Here is an 18498-nt window from a genome sequence, read left to right as displayed (position 1 = left end):
CTTCTTCATTTCGGCGCCTTCGTCTCCTTGGAAGAGATAGTTACACCAGTATCCCAAATTGAACAGTAGAAACGTGAGAGGGAAAGCGATACGCGCGACGAAGTCGATCCTCGCAGTACCTTTCGCTCGGCATGTGAACCAGCTGCGCGGTAAAAGACCCCAGCAGCACCTCTCGGTACGGGGAAGCGGAAGTCGTGGAAAATGGTGAATGCCTTTGGATTGGATGTTGCGCATCGATTGCGCGGGTGGCGACGGTGACGCTCTGCGAGATGTTGTCGGCGAAGGCGGAGGTGAGGGCGAGGGTGAGGGCGAAGGTGAGGGTCTCGCAGAGCTTCTGCATGATTGTCGCGAGCCCCTTGGGGAATATCGACCGCTACCATCGACATTGTGCAACGAGGACGTAGACGTGGACCTCGGTTGCTGAGGCTGGTACAAATGGTAACGTGCGTTGTGTCTCTGGTGTGGATGAGACGGTAACAGTTGATGTTGTTGCGACGTTGGCGGCAGCGGCTGCTGTTGTTGTTGTTGCTGCTGCTGCTGCTGCTGTTGCGGTTGTGCCTGTTGCTGCACATTGCTGTGTTGATGTTGATGATGATGATAATGTCGATGACGGCGACAATGATACGGTCGTCGACAATGATGAGGTTTAGTGGTTGTGGATGTGTCGGTGGTGGTTGTTGTTGCGTGAGTACGATGGAAATGGCCGCGAGCCACGTTCCTTGATCCTAGCGCTTCCTCGTCGACGCTTATTCGTCCTCCTCTTCCTCCCGAAAAAGGTACGTGGACCAGTACGTGAGGTTGAAGAAGGCGAATACGATGGGGAAGAAGATCCGCGAGATGACGTCGATGCGCTTGGACTTCGTCGGGAACTTGGACAGCCACGACCTGCAGCAGTTTTTTTTTCGTGGTTGCATATGTAATTCGCAGTGCTGCATTCGATCCACCGACATGGTATCCTCCGGTTGTCGGACCAGAGGTTTCTGAAAAAGATGTTCCGACCACGTCCGGACATTAGTTGCATGCCATTCTCTATACATACACTTCTACGACTTCTTTCGTTTCGTTTTCCTTTAAATTTCATTTATTACCGTACAATCAACGCTACTTTCTTCTTTTCTTTTGTGTTTTTCTTTTTTTTTTTTTGCTTCGACACATTTTTTTTTTGTGCAATTTCGTAGTGACTCGTTGACTTGCAGAGAATTGGTTAACTTTTTTCTCGTTTATTTTTCTCTGATTTCGATTCGAGAATTCCGAGGTTTCGTTAATTTTGAATAATCGTGGCGAATCAGCGAGTCGCCGTGTATATAGCTTGAGAATAGGATGCAATAATTTTGTATTGTAAACTATTTGGCCCTTGCGAGAAGTGATGTTGAAAAAGGAATAAAATGTACCCCGGATAATTTCCATAACGACAGAACGATCATTTAAAGAAAGAGAACATTTAACACGTAAAGCTAACATTTTTGCGGTCCGCGATTCTTTCGATAAAGACGAACGTTTCTTTTTCTTTTCTGGTATATCTTTGGTGTCGAACTTGCGCGTACATGCATCACATTTTGATTCACGGTTCTTACGGAGTTTCACATACCAGGAGAGTAATCTAAGTTGTGAATAGATAAAGATATTCGTTCTATGGATCTGTTCTTTTAGTCGAATGGTCTAAAATTCGTATAGACAGGATGTCGTGCAACTGCCGATAGAAGCGAGAAGACGGTGCGTTCTAAATTGAGAAACTGAATGAAAAATATAGAATAAACTTTGTTCTATGTAAGAGATTCCGTTCTCGAGGAAAGTGAATTTGAGAATTCGTCGAAAAAAATTTCGTCCTATATTATTCACTTTGATTTCTCAACGTAGAATCGCTATTTGTCCGTTTGTACCGGCAGTTACACGACACCCTGTACACAAGTAACATGCAATGTGGTACTCTGGTGGTGCCAAAATGATCTACAAACACATCCAGCTTTGATCAACGATAATTTAAAAAACTTCACTTCTGTGAAAAGCCTACGAATGGATCTGTGTATTTAAATACGCTACTATCGTATACATCTGGATTATCCGTTTTCTTAACAACGTGTGAAAATATTCCTCTTAACATAAGTGAAACAGTACTACAAAATTTAACGATTACTTTCATTACCTACGTAATATATACATATACATGTATATACACATACATGTATATATACATTTATACATATATATATAATTCTAGGATCGTAAATTGTTTACCAAAGGCTGAAAGTCACATTACGGAATGTAAAATCAAATTAGATTATAAAATACTGGACTTTAAAATGAATTATTTACCTGTAGAGAATGTTGAAGTGGTCCATCATATCCGGTCTAGCAGTTTACAATAATAAAAGTAAAATAATAGAATGAATGTACGTTATGATAGCTAGGTTCAGAATTTTCTCAATATTATACACTTCAGGCAACTATATTGTTAAGAGAGAAAGAAAGTTGTGAAAAAAAAGAAGAAATAAAAAAAAAGAGTAGTTTAAAAAACGCTCTATGTTGTACGGAACATGTTGTTAGAGTTGGCTGATAAAATTATTGGAACAGGTTACTACTAACAGAAAATGAAAGTAAGCTGAAAACTGAAAAATCTAATCTCATCTCTATAAATCGTCGCGTTTTACCGTCGTGTACAATAATCGAAATAATCGAAAACGTAGCTCTTTATCACTGACCAAAGATGAATGTTGCCAGGAGATTACTATATTTTTCCTTATTTTACGGTTTCGCTATACTATAGAAAATTATAATATCGTAGAAGGTGGGTGGGTTCAGATTTTGGACAGAAATAAAAGTAGAAACATCGTTCTAACGTGACAAGTAGTACGAATCAACGATAAAGGCGACAAACGCTAAATCGAAATAAACAGAGAATTCTGGTTAAAAGAACTGAATTGAAATAGAAAAGAAAGGAATAAGAAATCCAACTAAAACTATATACATGTTCACAAGGAAATCCAGATATGACAGTATCTCAAATTCTGCACATTAAACATCAATTATACAAGATTCACCGCAAGGGATAAGAAGAGGATGGTGGTAATATCCAAAAAAAAAAAATCCATTTCATGTTTTTCTCCCACACAAGACAAGTATATGGGTGTAACGGGGCAGCATTGTAACGGGATAACACTGGAAAAGGGAGAAAAAGATGAAGAAAAAAAAAAAGAAGAAAAATGTAGAAAGTATAAATAGAGAAAGCGTGAGGATAATAATGTGAACATTTATGTGGTTGTAATATTGTTGGATACTGACCATAGCGAAATTCGACGTATTATCTGGTTCGACTTGATCAGAAGATAGATCCATCGAGGTGGGTTGCTCCGATTCAGACGATGCATACTTTTTCTCTAAATTATCGCTGTGCATATCGCTCCGCGACGCGTAATTTACTAGGGCAAATTCGAGTAGAGCGCCGAATACGAAAGTCAAGCATACGCCTGTCCAAATATCGATAGCCTTTGTATAAGAGACTGGTGGCAGTGAGGCATTTATTCCTGACGTCTGTGTAGCCATCGTCAACAGGGTTGTTACACCTATTTCGTCCGAATAATTCAGTTCAGATAAAACATGGATTCTGTTGAACGTACATTGTGAGAAATTAGAGAAAATATGCAGAAACGTTGCAAACTCTTACTGATTCCACTATTTCGTACGTTTATCTATATACGGATTAGCAGCAAGAGATTAGCAATAGAAATTTGAAAATTGAATAAAATCGGCGGAGAAATTGGGCAATCAAAAAATATGCAGAAACGTTGCAATCTCTTACTGTTCCCACTATTTCCTACGTTGATCTATATACGGATTAGCAGCAAGAGATTAGCAATAGAAATTTGAAAATTGAAGAATAAAATCGACGGAGAAATTGGGCAATAAGAAAATATGCAGAAACGTTGTAATCCCTTACTGATTCCACTATTTCGTACGTTTATCTATACACGGATTAACAGCAAGAGATTAGCAATAGAAAATTGGAAGGAGGAGAATTTGAAAATTGAAGAATAATTAAGAATGGAGTGAATTTCTTTATTCCAAGCTGGAAATATTACCCAGTGAAACTCGAGCTGGTACAGCACTCTGATCGAGCCAGAACGATACCCAGGATACAATGACGAGCATGCAGCAGGGAATGTAGATTTGGATAAGATAGTAACTGAATTCTCTTTTGAACAGCAAGTCCACTTTCAAGCAGCTGTACTCTCCTGTAAGTTCGTCGAATTTCCAAGTTCAATTTGAAACTTATCGAACGATTACCGTCAAATTTCCAGAACAAATACACTGACCGGTGTTTGTCTTGCTGTTGCAATAATCCGTAAGAAATTTCTCCAATGTGAATCGAGGCAGGTGTAGGTTTTTAACAACTTGGACAGGATCTCCTTCTTTCCATAGGAAAACCAAATCGGCGGTTGTCCAACCGTCTGGAAAAATGAAAACGTTTGTTAGATTCGGAAAATTCATTCTCACGACGAAACGAAGAATCGCGAAATTCGGTAAACAAGGGTAAACAGTATTGTGAGAAAAATCTGTTACTCACAACTTGCCATACGTAATGAGCAAATCTGTCGATCCAAGGGGTACAATTTTAAATTCATCGGGCATGATAATGTTAGGGATATCCTGTAACATAAAACGTGACAATCATTCGATTATAACAGTATTCATAGAAGATGATTTCTTCTTCTTCTTATTTTTTTTTTTGTTTATTTTTCTATTTTACGAGATATCGTGAAAAATTTACCGTATACTGTATAGAACGGAACCGTCTGGGAAGATGCGAATGTACACATTCGGCATAATAATGTTGTGAAAATGTCCCTCCTTCTCGTTCGAAAAGAACAAATCTGGCATCCAAACTCGGCTTGCATCCGTTAATGTTAAATATTTTAGACGACCTGAATGTTCATCAAAACGCTTGAAATAATCACATACATATAGAGATCTAACGTTTTTACATAGGTATCTCGAGAAAAAGAAACGAAACAAATTTTTCACACCTTTAATATCATCGAATCGTAGTCGTTCATCCAGCCATTGTTCCCGGAATGTTAACTGTACAGAATATTCCTGCAGAGAGAAAAAAAGAGAGGAAACGATTTAGTAGAGCGAATGGATCGTGTACAGGTGAATAGCGAATAAATTATGCTCGAAATGATTCGTTGGAATTTCTCTAATAATGATAAATGGATATTATGTATGGAGTCTCGTTCGTGAATTCGACGTGGTTGGAGAAAAGAGTGGTGGCATACTTGCAGGAACTTCAGATCTTCGATCGAGTTTGTTTCGCTATTTTGGAATTTCATCGGGGGGAAAAAAAGAGAAAAAAAAGAGGCGAGGTGACAAATAAAAATTTCCTCTCTACGGTCAGATATGAAATTCCTGGCCAACTTTTTCTGCAATCGTCGAATCGATCTACTAGAATTATCGAAGGGGGCGAGGGCGGGCGGGTTGGTAAGAATTAACGAGAAACGAAACAACGATGAAAAGATAAATAATTATGCGCGTTTACATTCAAATTTGTCAATTAACGGAATTTAAAAAATTAAAATTCGAAAAAATCGCGTAACAGAGAATTTTTAATGATCGAATAGAAAAACGAGGAATTTCAATTACTCGAGCTTTCAGATTACCGACCTGGTTCGTGTAAACTAAACGATAATTGGCAATTCTTCGAAATTATTCCCAAGTTGAACGCTGATAATTGATCGGTAAAGTTAGTTTTCGACTGAAGTATCTTATTTTCATCGAACTACATTTTTTCATTTCTTCGACACTTGTTATCATTTCAACTCGTATCGCCGTGAGAAACCGAAGAGTAGAATTTTCAAAGTAAAAAAAAAGTTCTCTAATACACAATTGACTAGCATCGGGAAAGCTGACACGTGTAACTTTCAAAGAAGAAACGGGAGAACAGTAAGCTGCGTCAATAAACGTGAACGAGGTCAGTAATTGCGTAACATCAGCGTCTTAAAGTCACCGAGTCACTTTCGAAAATCACCCTTTAAACACAGACTTTAGATAGACCGAAAAAGAAAATTTCCGCGAACTCGCCGTAAAAATCAGGAACCCGAAAAAAAAAAAGAAATCAAAACGATTCTTAAATTTCCAAATAACATTGCAAACGATCTCTCAAAGTACACATCCTACCTACATAAACGGTATCTTACAACATTATTTCACCGAACGAAAAGGTAACCAAAGTAACACACTTTCAACCCTTTAACGCTCCGAGGTCCACCGGATCGCCAATCTCACCGTCTCTCCCCCGCTGTTCGTCATCGAGACCAGCCCTCCTCGCGGCGAGGAACCGAACGTCCACCTTTAAAAACCTCCTTCCTTCACCTAACCGGAATAATAAGGGTCCGCGGGAGAGATCGTCTTAGAGAGAAAGAAAAGAAGAAAAAAAAAAAAGAGGGAAGGAAGGAGGAGAAGGGACAAGAAAAAAGATTAACCCTGGACGGTTTTAGAGGTCGTTTCGAAAGCAAAGAGCACTTCTGCTCCGGCGACGAAAGGTCGTGGTAAATTTTTTTCTTTTTTTTTTTTGACCACGGAGCGTTAAAGAATCAAGGCCGTGTGGATATCTTGCTGGAATGAAAAGTCTCGTTGCCGAGAATGGTAACAGAAGGAGGCAAAGGGGCGGCGGTGGTGAGAGAAAAGTGGTGGTGGTGGTGGGTAAGGGTTAGAGAGGGGAGTGGAGGGAAGAAAAGGGGTGGACGAGAACAAACAATGATGTTCAAGTATAGTTGTATACACCGCGTCGAAGCAAATGTAAGAGGCATGCAAACGAAGCAACATCGAAGCTAACTACGTGAACTACCAGTGATTACCAGCTAGAATATAAAACATAGTTACTATGCTCTGTGTGTCTGAGAAAAAACTATTGATAGAACGTGTATATAGATATATACGATAGATAGATAGATATATATGTATGTATGTATATGTACGTAGAAGAGAACGTATCGTATATATGTATATACACGTTGCAAAGTGAACAAACGCATGCATCTTGGCTCACAGTTTCATTTATCCAGCCTTGAGGGGGGACCTGTCCACATCGACGGCGTCCTGTTTTTTTTTTGTATTTTTTTTTTTGTTTACTTTGTTTTACAGTTTGTTTTACTCGTGGAAGGGGGGTTAGAGACATCCAAAATAGTTTATTTGACTTTTTGGTTTAACGTTGTTTTTTTTTTGTTTTTTTTTTTGTTTGTCCATCGATACTTCGGCTGGGACGATTAAGATCGGCCGAGTAGAATCGATAATTTGTTTAAACCTAGTCGTCGATCCACTTTTTTTTCCGTTTTAAACGTGTTTTTTTTTTTTTGTTTTTTGTCGAGCAGTTTCGTTAAGCTCTTCCATTGTTTTTTGTTTATTTGCGGATTTTTCGCTTGGTTTTTTTCTCGCATTTTTAGTTTCGGTTACGGTACGTTTCTTAGCTTTTTCGTGTTATAGCTGATGATACTGTTTGCCCGCTTTTATCCCTGGCGGCAAACACTTACCATTATCCGCGAGAGTTTCTGAAAATTGAGCAACATGTCGCAAAGGAGGATCTACAAAGCCTCCTGATACAGTTTTCTTTTTTTTTTTTGTTTTTTTTTTTTTTGTTTCGGTTTATAAATTTATTCGCTTTCTTTTTCTCTTTACTTTACTTTACTTCTGTTGTCAGTGCGATCGCTCGATTGCTCGAGTCGATTATTAGAATTACTGTGAATTTCCGTGGTACGTGTGTGAAAAATAGCTTTGTCAGTGTGTGCAAAAATGGGTAAGTAAGTGGGCAAATAAAAAATTCGTCACACCCATTGTATACGAAAGATAAAAATTGTGACATCGTTGTTTGGAAAGTGTTCGTTGAAAAATTCGTTTGTAGTACATGATGTTCCATAAGGGGGGTGATCATTGAAGAATGATTCAGAAAAATACTCGTGGAACTTCTGGGTGAAGTGTACGTATTGAGAAAAAAAGAATGAATTTTCGAAAACCACTCGAAAACCATCAAAAACGCACACGCAAAAATCAAACGTACGACAATGGAAAAAAGGAAAAAGAAGAAAATATTGATAACCAATAGTCAAGTGGTAAAAAAGTTAGAAATTTCGATTTGACGTTTTTTCTATCAATTTCGAACATAAAACAGTCTTCGTTGTATGAAAAAATTGTACTCTCTTCTTTACAGTGTTCTCTTTTTTTTTTTTCTTCTCTGTAAGTAGTTTGTAACTACGTATAAAAAGATAAACAGACGATGATATATGGTTTCCTCGTTCATAGATGATACTTAATTATTCAACATCTTTTTGATCGATTCCGCGCTACGAAAGTGGCATATCTCGTCAGTTCATTCAGTCCATTCACTTTCGCTTTCATGAATACATTATACGCAAGTAGTACGAGTCAGCTAATAATCCGACTCTGTTGTACGGATCGTATTTTTAGCACGTACTACACGGGTTTTATCAAATCTCCTCCAATATCGCACATTTATCCACCTTTTAGCGTTGAAAAATTTAATTATCGTTCATCATGTACCCTACAATTTTACAGTTATAATTATACTATAATCTCTCCCTCTCTCTCTCTCTCTCTTTTAATTTCCTTCGCATTAAACTACAGTTTAAGCTGGATATTAAATGATCTAACATTTTTCCGTCGATTAAACGTGAAAAGTAATTGTATCCACTTCCATATTAGCAAGAGATATTCGTTTAAAACCCTTCTAAAAGCTCCGCCAGGCCGAACGATTGCGCTTTTAACATTGGCACCAATATTAAAAAGAAATCCTTTCTACACTGATCGATACGTTGTCGAATTAATATTGGTACAATGTTCGCCAGGCAATATTGGCACCCGAAGATCGACGAATAAACAATATCGAAAAAAGAAAGAGAAAAATCGATCTCTCTGTTTATGTTGATTCGACGTGAAATATCGTTACAGGCAAATATTCTCGATGCAACAATTCCACAAAACTTTTGCCTAACACACACACAAAAACGTGCCATCCTCCTAATAGTTTCGCTATCATAGACTGGAAGACATTCTTTTGCATTTCTATTGTAGCCGCTTGAATGATTCGCTATAATATGCAAAAAGTGACAGAAAGTGAACCGAAGGTAAAGAAAAGGGAAAGAAGAATTAGATGAAATGAAAGATCGAGAAAAAAGGATGAGGAGAGAAGATCGTCCCAGTGAAACGAACTGTTACATACCACATGTCGTCCTTTCGAAACGTCGAGGAAAACCATACGAAATGTTTCCTGCATGGAAAAAGTGATTTCTCTTCTGTACATGATATCGTAATCGATTCTCTAAGAGCAACGAGTTAAAACGTATTTGCATGATTTTCCTTTCGTCGTGAGAAAATAAAAAAAAAAGAAGGACGGTTAAGTTTAACTTGGTCGAAAATATTTCTGAAAAAATCTATCGAAGAGGAAGAAAGAAAAGGTTCCTTCGTCTCAACTGTTGCCAGACAATAATTGTCCCTGCTCTGCAACTTTCATAATACCGAGAAAATCTCTGCCAGTGCGAATGACGTAAGTAAAGTAATATCGTATAGCACAACAACGATCGATCCACGTGTAAGATTCGCAGAAAAGAATATCGTGGGATATACTTTCGCAACGATTCACGAGAACATTATTTTCTCCCCGAAAAATATCTGCCAGGAACTTCGTTATTCTTCGGGGAATAGCGTTAACAGCGTTCGCCATTAATACGCCGCGATTTCAAAATGGCGGACGTCAGATACGGTTGTATATCTACATACGCTAAGTCTCTATATTAATTACAGTGTTAATTTCCTTTTAAATCCCACGATATTTCATCTGAATGATTATCGTGCATTCTTCGAAATCCATTTACTCCTGCAACGGCCATTGATTATGCTCTAACAGATGCCGTGGGCTGATCTATCGACGAGCTTAATCGATATTTCCATGAAACTCCGTTTCGGATATTCCGCGTATGATCCGATGATAAATGGGACGACAGCGAAATAGAGACAGATAGATAGAGTAAAAGAGACAGAAAGATAGATGACTCGAATCGTAGAGAGACTGAGATGAATGAATGTGAGGAGCAAAGGAGTTAGGTTAGTTAATTCTCAGGTATATACATATAAATGTATGTAACATGCATGTTTAGAGAATTAACCCTTTCACTGCGACGAACTTTCAACCACAATTTTTATCAAATTTCTTATTTTCGCCCGTATCGTTATAAAATTGAAACGAACGTGTGTAAAGGATCGAATGAAATATTAGGTCTACCGGGAAGTTCTGTCCGATGATGTCATCTGAAGATCCAAAGACGAGTCATTCTACAGAAATAGAATCCACAAATTGCCATCACGCTGGGAAGAGGTTATTAGTAACGATGGAAATTATATTCTTCGGTAAATATTAATAAACGTACCGAAAATGTATTAGTTTCTTTTAATTCAAAAACGGGCAGAACTTTCCGGTGGACCTAATATTAGATTAAGATTGAAGTGTATCCACAAGGCTGCAACATATGGCAAATTTTCGAAACGCCTATACGCGCCAATAGGAATGAAAGGGTTAAAGAGAAAAAATAATAAAAGTATACCCAAAGATCCGCGTGTTTCCTTTCTTTCTTTCTTATTTTTCTGTAAATTCTCCACTTTGAAGTAGGTTAATATCGATGTAACGACGGCCGTGGAAAGGGGGAGGGAGAAAAGGGTGTCGCGCGAATAATCACCGTTCCATCATGCTCTGTGACACGACAATTAGAGAAGCGGGAGGCCGAAAAAGATTGAATCAGCTTTGAAAAGGCCACTCTTGGACGCAACGATGAGGTCGATTTTATCATCGTCACCCTTTTTAGACTCAACCGCGTGTTTGCGATGTTTAAGAAAGCGTGTAACTTCGCCGGCTCGGGAGATTTTATCGAGCTTTCTCTTCGGAGTCGAAAGTCATTAAATCTTCGCACGCCTTACCGTGCTTTCGTACGTGATGGATACATTGATTTAACTGCGTTCAGATATGCACAAACGTAATCGTTAACTCCTTGCCTTGTAACGACCACTCGTGGTCGTAGATTATCGTCTCGAGATATGCGACAGAAGAAGAATTATGCTTCTACTTCAATTTCAATCTGGTGAGAAATTAGACTAGAAATTACAAAAAAAAAAAAATCGCAAGGCAAAGGGTTAAAACGACACAGCGTAGATTTTTGAGTAAATTCAAAGTGTTAAAGGATTCAACTGTATTCGTGATAAGTATCAGAGTGGATTGTTCGAATTGAAATAAACATTCTTGAAACGAATGGAAAAAATGGTGGAACAGATTGAGAATTGAGGAAAAATTGGAAGAGATCTTTCTCCAATTTAGCTCGAACGAAGATAAGGAGAAAATTACCAGCCGGAAGTGTTATCTATTTCTAGCTTAATGGACCATACGTAAAAGGGACTTGGTCGGGTGTGCTAATGACAGACTGTTATCACATGACCATTGGTTATCAATTCCCCCTCTGAAACACTTCATTTTACTCTAACATCGATAAAAACTTCTCCTCTTACAGAAACATCAAGTTCTTCGAGATTCTTCTTCTCTCTCTCTCTCTCTTTCGTTTAGTCACGCTCATTCCGAACCTCGTCAAATGCAAAAAGCAACACACGGCGATACAGAGACTTTGGTGTGTGTTTTGTGTGTGTATATATTTATTACGAAACATCACTAGAGCTGGAATAAAGACGATCGTTCGAAACTCTCAATTATCTCGTGTGCCCAATCGATCGTGGAATAATCAAGATTGTACAGAAACTGTATCTGACAACAGGTGCTCAAGGCAAGGGTTGAAATCGGATGGACAAAATGACAGATGCAGATCGTGATATCGGCGATTCCAAGTGTTCCGTAACGATTGCTCTCTCCAGCCTCTAGTAACCACGCAGAAGAAAAAGGGAGAAATTAAGACAAAAAATAGAACGTGGCGGAAACAAGGTTTTTCTTCTTCACATTTTCCTCGTTTAACGAGCTTCTTAGCTTTCGACTTTCGACTTCGACAGTTTGCGTACGAAGGATCGTATCTTTAACGTGAACGTCGTGAGCGATTCGATTTGTATTTCGTTGTGATTGTCGTTTAGGTACGAAGAGGTGATAAGCGTGAAATAAGAGTGGAAGTTTACGCGAGGGATCGTTGGAAGAATTAGCGTTCGAGATAATACAGCCCGTTGAAAAATACTCAAGATAAACGTCGCCTCGTTGAATCGTCATTTTCCAAGGGGGAATATTATCTGAACCGAATGGAAACTGAAAGAGGAGGATTATTAAAAGAAAAAAAAAAAAGAAAAGAAAAAGAAGATCAGAGGACTGGAGTGATTTATGTTTGCTGGTCACGATCGCTCGCACGCATGATCGAGAACAATCAAAGAAACGTTGAACAAGAAAGCATCCACGGGTCGAGTCTATATCGTATTTTCTTTCATTATCCGTCGCGCCTCTTTTTTTTCTTCAGTTCTCTAGCAAAAAGATTCCGTATACGACAAAGATATAATGCTGATCCGTATATACAGGGTGGTCCACGAGACAGAAACGAATCGTAAGAAAATGTCGGAGGAGACAGGTGAACGATCCGAAGAGAACTGCATTTTCAGGACTAAATTTCCATTTGTTTTTCAAAGGGAAACGAATTTTCTTCTGCACAGATGAAATACTCTCGTCACTCTGCGTTAAAACCTCTTGAGACGTTTTAAATAAACGTCTTCGTTAACGAAAGGAAGACATTTCTTTCATATATCTCAAGAATTTCTACGCAGAATCAGAAAAAGTTTTATCTATGCAAAAACAAAATAGCGCTGACAATCTAGTCTTCTTTACCCAATTCACCTTCTCCCTCCGACATTCTTTTCTGATTGCGACTTGTTCCAATTCCACGGTCCACCCTCTACACAAATGCTCTCCTTTTAAATAAACAATATATATGTATATATAATATATATCTATAGTAACATGACAAGTCAACGACATCGAGAAAAATCAACGAGGTGCGACTGATAGCACACATCCAACTGTTTAGCGCGGCGTTATCCACCATGTATATATTTATATGTATGCAAATGTATAATAACAGGCTTGTGAAAAGCTCTTCGTTCCTTTCCTTCTCTCTTTCTCTCCCTCTCTCGTTCTCTCTCTCTCTCTCTATCTCTTTCTTTCTCTCTTTCTCTCACATACGTATATATATATACACACACGTAATACAAAATACAAAGTACAGACAAGTGCAAGTCTTACGGCATCATATACACGTGACGTTAAATATTAATAGATATACACAATGTGTGGATATACAGATTGGTATATATAGGCCTTTTGTTTTAGATGATTTACTTAGATTGCACTCACCATGTAATAATCATCTATTTTGCTGATAGAGCGGAGAAAGATGTTGACCTTCACATTTGTCGGCCCATCTAATACGTCGACCGGAACAGAACAAAACAAATCGATTAATTAAAAATCAGTTGCCGTGGTTACCGAGATTTTTACGTGGAATTCTTTTTTTTTTTTTCTAATTTTTTGGTCATTTCGCAATTTTTCGCTTTTTTCTTTTCTTTTTTGGCCGGGATATGCCGGATCTTTTGCGAAGGGGCTGATATTTACAGTACACGTGAGTGAAGAAGTAATGGGTATATATAGTTATGGTGGTTATTACTGGGAGATCATGATCAATGTTGGGGAAGTAGTTAATTTTTCGTTTCGTTTTCGTTCTACGTCGAAAGGGGAAATTCGTTTCCACGTTTTCGATCGGTTTTCGCTAGAAAAAAGAAAGAAGAGCCTGAAAGATCGCCGTTGATATTCGGTGATAGGGCAGGCGGAGTGAACTATGAAATGACGTGGAATAGTGATCTCTACGCGTGAGAACATCGAAGCTGGCTAATGTTCCACGATGAAATGGCTCACGAGTTCAGAATTGCAGAGTAAATGTCGAACGATCCGTTTATACGCCGAGGCGACGCCATTGTTACGGCCGCGAGGCCCCGCTGATGGCGTCGAAATTTTTCGTCGCGACATCCATAAACACGTGTCAACTTTACGACAAACTTGCCAAAGCCTTTCTCGTCCTTTTTTCTCCTATTAATACTCTTTCGACATCGAGGATGACATACACATATCGAGAGATTAATTAATAGATGAAAAAAGACAAGTTCCGTGAGAACGACAAGAAGAAAAGCTTCCGTCGATGGAGTATCCATTTTACACGAGTAGCTACCAGGTTTCATGGAATTGTTTCTTTTCTTCTGTAAACTAAAAAACGGGGGAAAAAAAAGTGGCGTACTTGTCGCGTTATCGACGTCGATTCTTCTTTTGGAACAGTGCTCCACGTTCGAATTAGTCGAGTTAGACCGATTAAAGCTCTCGAGAGAAAAGTTCTATCGTTTTTCTTTTTCCTGCAATTAGAAAGTATGTTGATAAAAATGGCAAACTTTACAGAAGCGGGTAATTACAAGAGTCTTGATCTTTGCCATTCCTACAGCTTCGCTGCGTAATTGACGAATGAAAATTATGTCCCCGGTCCTGTTCGATCGTTTTCTTCCAAACGGAAAAAACGCTTGGAATCTCGCGGGAGGAAAATTGTACCGAAAAAAAAAAAAAGAAAATTCCCAATGAGAAAGTTGAGACATAGGTTTGAAATGGTATGCTACAGTGAAATGCGAGATATAATTATAATGTACATAATTACAGACGATTGGAAAAATGAACGACTCGTAGTGAAATGTTAATGAGAACACCCTGCGGAAGATATGAGAGTTCAGGATGCGTTATTGTACACAGTGATCGCTAGTTTCTACGATTATCAAGAGAACGGGGGATTTGAAACAAAAGAGAAAATTTCTCGACGATGGATAAATATAGGTTGAATCTTATACATATATATATACATATATAGATCGATGAATACAACTCGTGAGAGATGAGTATGAGAATGATTGTAACAATTTTGTTTTAAGCAGCTTCCAGACGGTGATAGCGAATAATTCTTGCCTTGTGAAGGAGAACACCATTGGAATCGTCTAAAAAAAAAAAGAACAAATCGAATCCTGCCGTTTGACAGAAAATCTGTCAAAGAAACATCGAAGTATAAAAACATCTTTCAAGTGAATGTCAAATATCAAGCTTACAAGCGTGTCTAAGTATACACTTGTTGCTTTATTTTTCGCTTCGAATAATTTAAATATCGGTAAAAAAGTTTGATAATATATATATAAAAAAAAACAAAGGAGAAGAAAGGAAAGACGAAAAAAGATACAGAGAACGTAAGAGAGAAGAATATAAATTTGCTACGCTCTAGAAATCATTCGACAAGCCGCAAAGTTGAAGTTTTAACGATCGTTGGTTTTAACAGAAGCTTTAAAACCGTGTAAAGTACTATATACCCTAAACAGCGGCTCGTTTATGCCAACTATTCCCATTTTCTGGCCGGCTATATATCATTTCTCAACAGAAACCATCGTCATTTTCCATCGAACAATTTACATCGTTTTCTTTTCTTTTTTACAGACGCCATCGTCTCTCGTTGATACTTCCTTCAACTACGATATCTTATTATACATTCACACCGAATGAACTTGGTGGTTATATGTAGTAAAAGTAGCTTTCTCTCAAAATGATCCAAAATTGTACACACATTTGTACAACATGCTATGCATGCCCCGCCATCGTTTAATCCCTTACTGCACCGTGTTTCTTTTTTCCACGATAAGACATTTCCCTTTTCTTTTGCGTTTCTTCGGCATATAAAAGTCGCGATTGAAACGTGCATGCGATTTTTCTTTCTACAGCGGACGAGTAAAATTCAGAGTCTTCGAGAGCTGTGAGTGTCGACGAACAGGTCTGACATTTCTTTAACGTTATCACGCGAGAAAAAAAGGAAGAGAAAAAGTAGAAAAATTCGACGTTAAATTGTATTTACAGTGTTAACGGTACGATTTTCAAAGAAACGATCTTTTCCACGTGGATAAATACCGAATAATATATTTATCACGAGGAGAGTGAGAACTGAAAATTTGACGAAATTCTCTACGTAATCGTAATACAACGAAAGGAAAATGAAGTGAAAATAAGGATAAGCTAATTCGTTCTACACAGAGATAAAAATCGAGATAGAACACATGCGAGAAATAAAAGAGGAAATGACTCACCAGTTGAATTGGATCTCGCAGTAGTTCGAAGGAAAAGTATTCAGCTCTACTGCTATATCACGCAGAAGACGAAATTCAGAGCAAAAACTACGATATATCTGTCGAAACAATTACGATTATTCTTAAAGAAAGCTAAACGGAGCAGCTTTCGGTATAATTTTCGTGGTAAAGCTGTAATTCGGAAAAACGAAAGAAAGAAAAGCGACGTAAGCCAGTTTGAAGTATTGTTAAATATCGACAAAAAAAGAAAAAAAACGCCTGTTTTGCCGAGGAAAGTATAGAAAGTATACCTTTCACGGGAAATACACCCGAACGCTCTCAGAAGCGTCGTTTATCCGCGCGGCATTTAACAGCTTCGTTATTCAATTTCAATGTTAACTCCTTCAAGGGCTTCGAATAAATTGCTCGAGAGAATAATCCTCGAGAAATTACGCAGAACAGAGAGAAGAAGAAGAAAAGAAAAACGGCAAGGAAGTCCCTTAAAAGAGCTAACGAATAGTTGAACGTCGAAAATATTCTAAAGAAACGAGAGAATTGTGTTTAAAGCATCTAGATGGATGGTTCATGCATTTGTCGGAATACAGCTGCATCTGCATATCCGACTATTTTTGCGCAATTTACCGTTGAGGTATTATGTGAGAGTTGCTGGATTTAGTCGTAATATTCTTTATGCGACAATGCAGACTTTTGTGGCGAGCCGCGATATTTATGTTGATATTAGGGAACTTAGCTGGGCAAACTTATTGTAATACGTTATGCTCGTATAACTTGAATTATTGCACACCTCCTATTGATTTCGGTTTTCTCCTTTTGTGAGCACAGGTTTTATTAAATGATAAATAGCAGCTTCCGCGCGTGCAGATATATACTAAGGAAACGTAAGTGAGCACGATACATACAGTGACTAATATTCGGACACTCTTTCGAACAGTATAACTTTTTCTAAATTGGATCAAACGACTTGAGCTTTTTTGAGAAGTTAGAAAGATTGGTATACCAGATGAAGTGTACAAAATTTTTTGAAAATATTGCACTTTGTGGGAATCGCGAGGAAAATTGTAAAGGTCGCTGTTTACAACTTTTTTACCTGAGCTTGTAACGAAAATTTCAAACATACGTTTTGCAGATTTATGTCAATTACACGCATGCTGAAAATTTCATCGAAATCGGTGGACGGAGAAACAAGCGACAGGCATCGATGTAGGAATCTTCAGATTTATTGTCGTGAAACAGTACGATTTTCACAATCTTTAACGATTTGTAGCTCGTAGCAACATTAACCGATTTCGATGAAATTTTCAGCATGCGTATAATTGGCACAAATCTACAAAACGTATTTTTGAAAGTTTCATTACGGGCTCGGATAAGAAAAGTTGTCGAACGTGACCTTTACAATTTTCTTCGCGATTTACACCAGTTGCAATATTTTCAAAAAGTGTTATACGCGTCATCTGGTACGCTAATCCTTCTAACTTCCCAAAGAAACTCAAATCGTTGAGTCGAATTTCAAAAAAGTTATACTGTTCCAAAGAGTGTCCGAATATTAGTAAGAGTCACCGTATATATTGTAATAGAACAAAATAGGATAATAGAACGAGGTAAAAAACGAACAAGAAATTCGTACAGATTGTGTTTAATATACGTGTACGTGTGTAAGTATGTGTGTGTGCGCGTGTGTGTATATATTGCATGGATGCGGTTGCGCCATTAGGCGAACGGCCATTTTGCCGGCCTCTGAACAGTTCACACGTAAACATGGTGAAAAATACGTATAGTCAAGAAACGTCAAAGTCCATCAAAAACATCTACGACACAATAGCGTGTGAGCGACAGTATGTGGTGTAGTTTTCATGGTTACGCACAGCATGACACCGTAGCAATTCATTTTAATCGAGAACGTTCCAATTCTTTTTGAAATAAATTTCCAATTTTTTCAAATTTCCCGCCCTTCTCAAACTCGTCCTTTTCTCTGCTTTATGTTGAAATTCTGGTGAGTTCGGTCGTGCTGTTCGTAACGATCAAGTTTCTCTTAGGCATACAAAACATATGCTTGCTTAATATAACATACGAGATAGTATATAGTGGAATTAAAAAAGATTTATGATAGTGGGCCTTAAATACGCACGAGAGAGCCTGGTACAAAAGGGAGAAACAACACAAAGAGGTAAAGAGAAAACGTGTGTAACGTGTGTAAGTACGTGTGTCACTTCATCCTTTTCTCCTACTTTCCTCTTTTCTTTTCTCTCCTTCTTCATTTACTTGTGTACATATATATATACATACATATATATAAATTGCGAGACAAAGAACAGCATTAAT

The 18498-nt window shown here is 38.1% G+C and overlaps 1 protein-coding gene across 4 annotated transcripts in view; it reads right to left on the bottom strand.

The window, feature by feature from the left end:
• Positions 1-662: 662 nt before the first annotated feature.
• Positions 663-18498, bottom strand: part of LOC108570653 (glutamate-gated chloride channel) — a 35966-nt gene continuing 18130 nt past the window's right edge. For 2 of the 4 annotated variants that reach the window (XM_017932544.1, XM_017932543.1), the window contains exons 5-11: positions 5022-5091; positions 4766-4919; positions 4562-4644; positions 4311-4445; positions 4077-4229; positions 3280-3560; positions 663-980 (exon numbers count right to left, since the gene is read on the bottom strand). In XM_017932544.1, coding sequence (XP_017788033.1) covers positions 747-980; positions 3280-3560; positions 4077-4229; positions 4311-4445; positions 4562-4644; positions 4766-4919; positions 5022-5091 — 1110 coding nt within the window. In that variant the 3' untranslated portion in view covers positions 663-746. Of the gene's footprint in view, positions 981-2313; positions 2350-3279; positions 3561-4076; positions 4230-4310; positions 4446-4561; positions 4645-4765; positions 4920-5021; positions 5092-13381; positions 13450-18498 lie in introns of all 4 variants that reach the window. The other 2 variants (XM_017932545.1, XM_017932542.1) reach the window with 2 other exon arrangements.

The sequence above is a fragment of the Habropoda laboriosa genome, unplaced genomic scaffold (genome assembly GCF_001263275.1).
Source record: "Habropoda laboriosa isolate 0110345459 unplaced genomic scaffold, ASM126327v1 scaffold101, whole genome shotgun sequence".
NCBI classification, from domain to species: domain Eukaryota; kingdom Metazoa; phylum Arthropoda; class Insecta; order Hymenoptera; family Apidae; genus Habropoda; species Habropoda laboriosa.
This window is presented reverse-complemented; position numbering and strand designations above follow the sequence as displayed.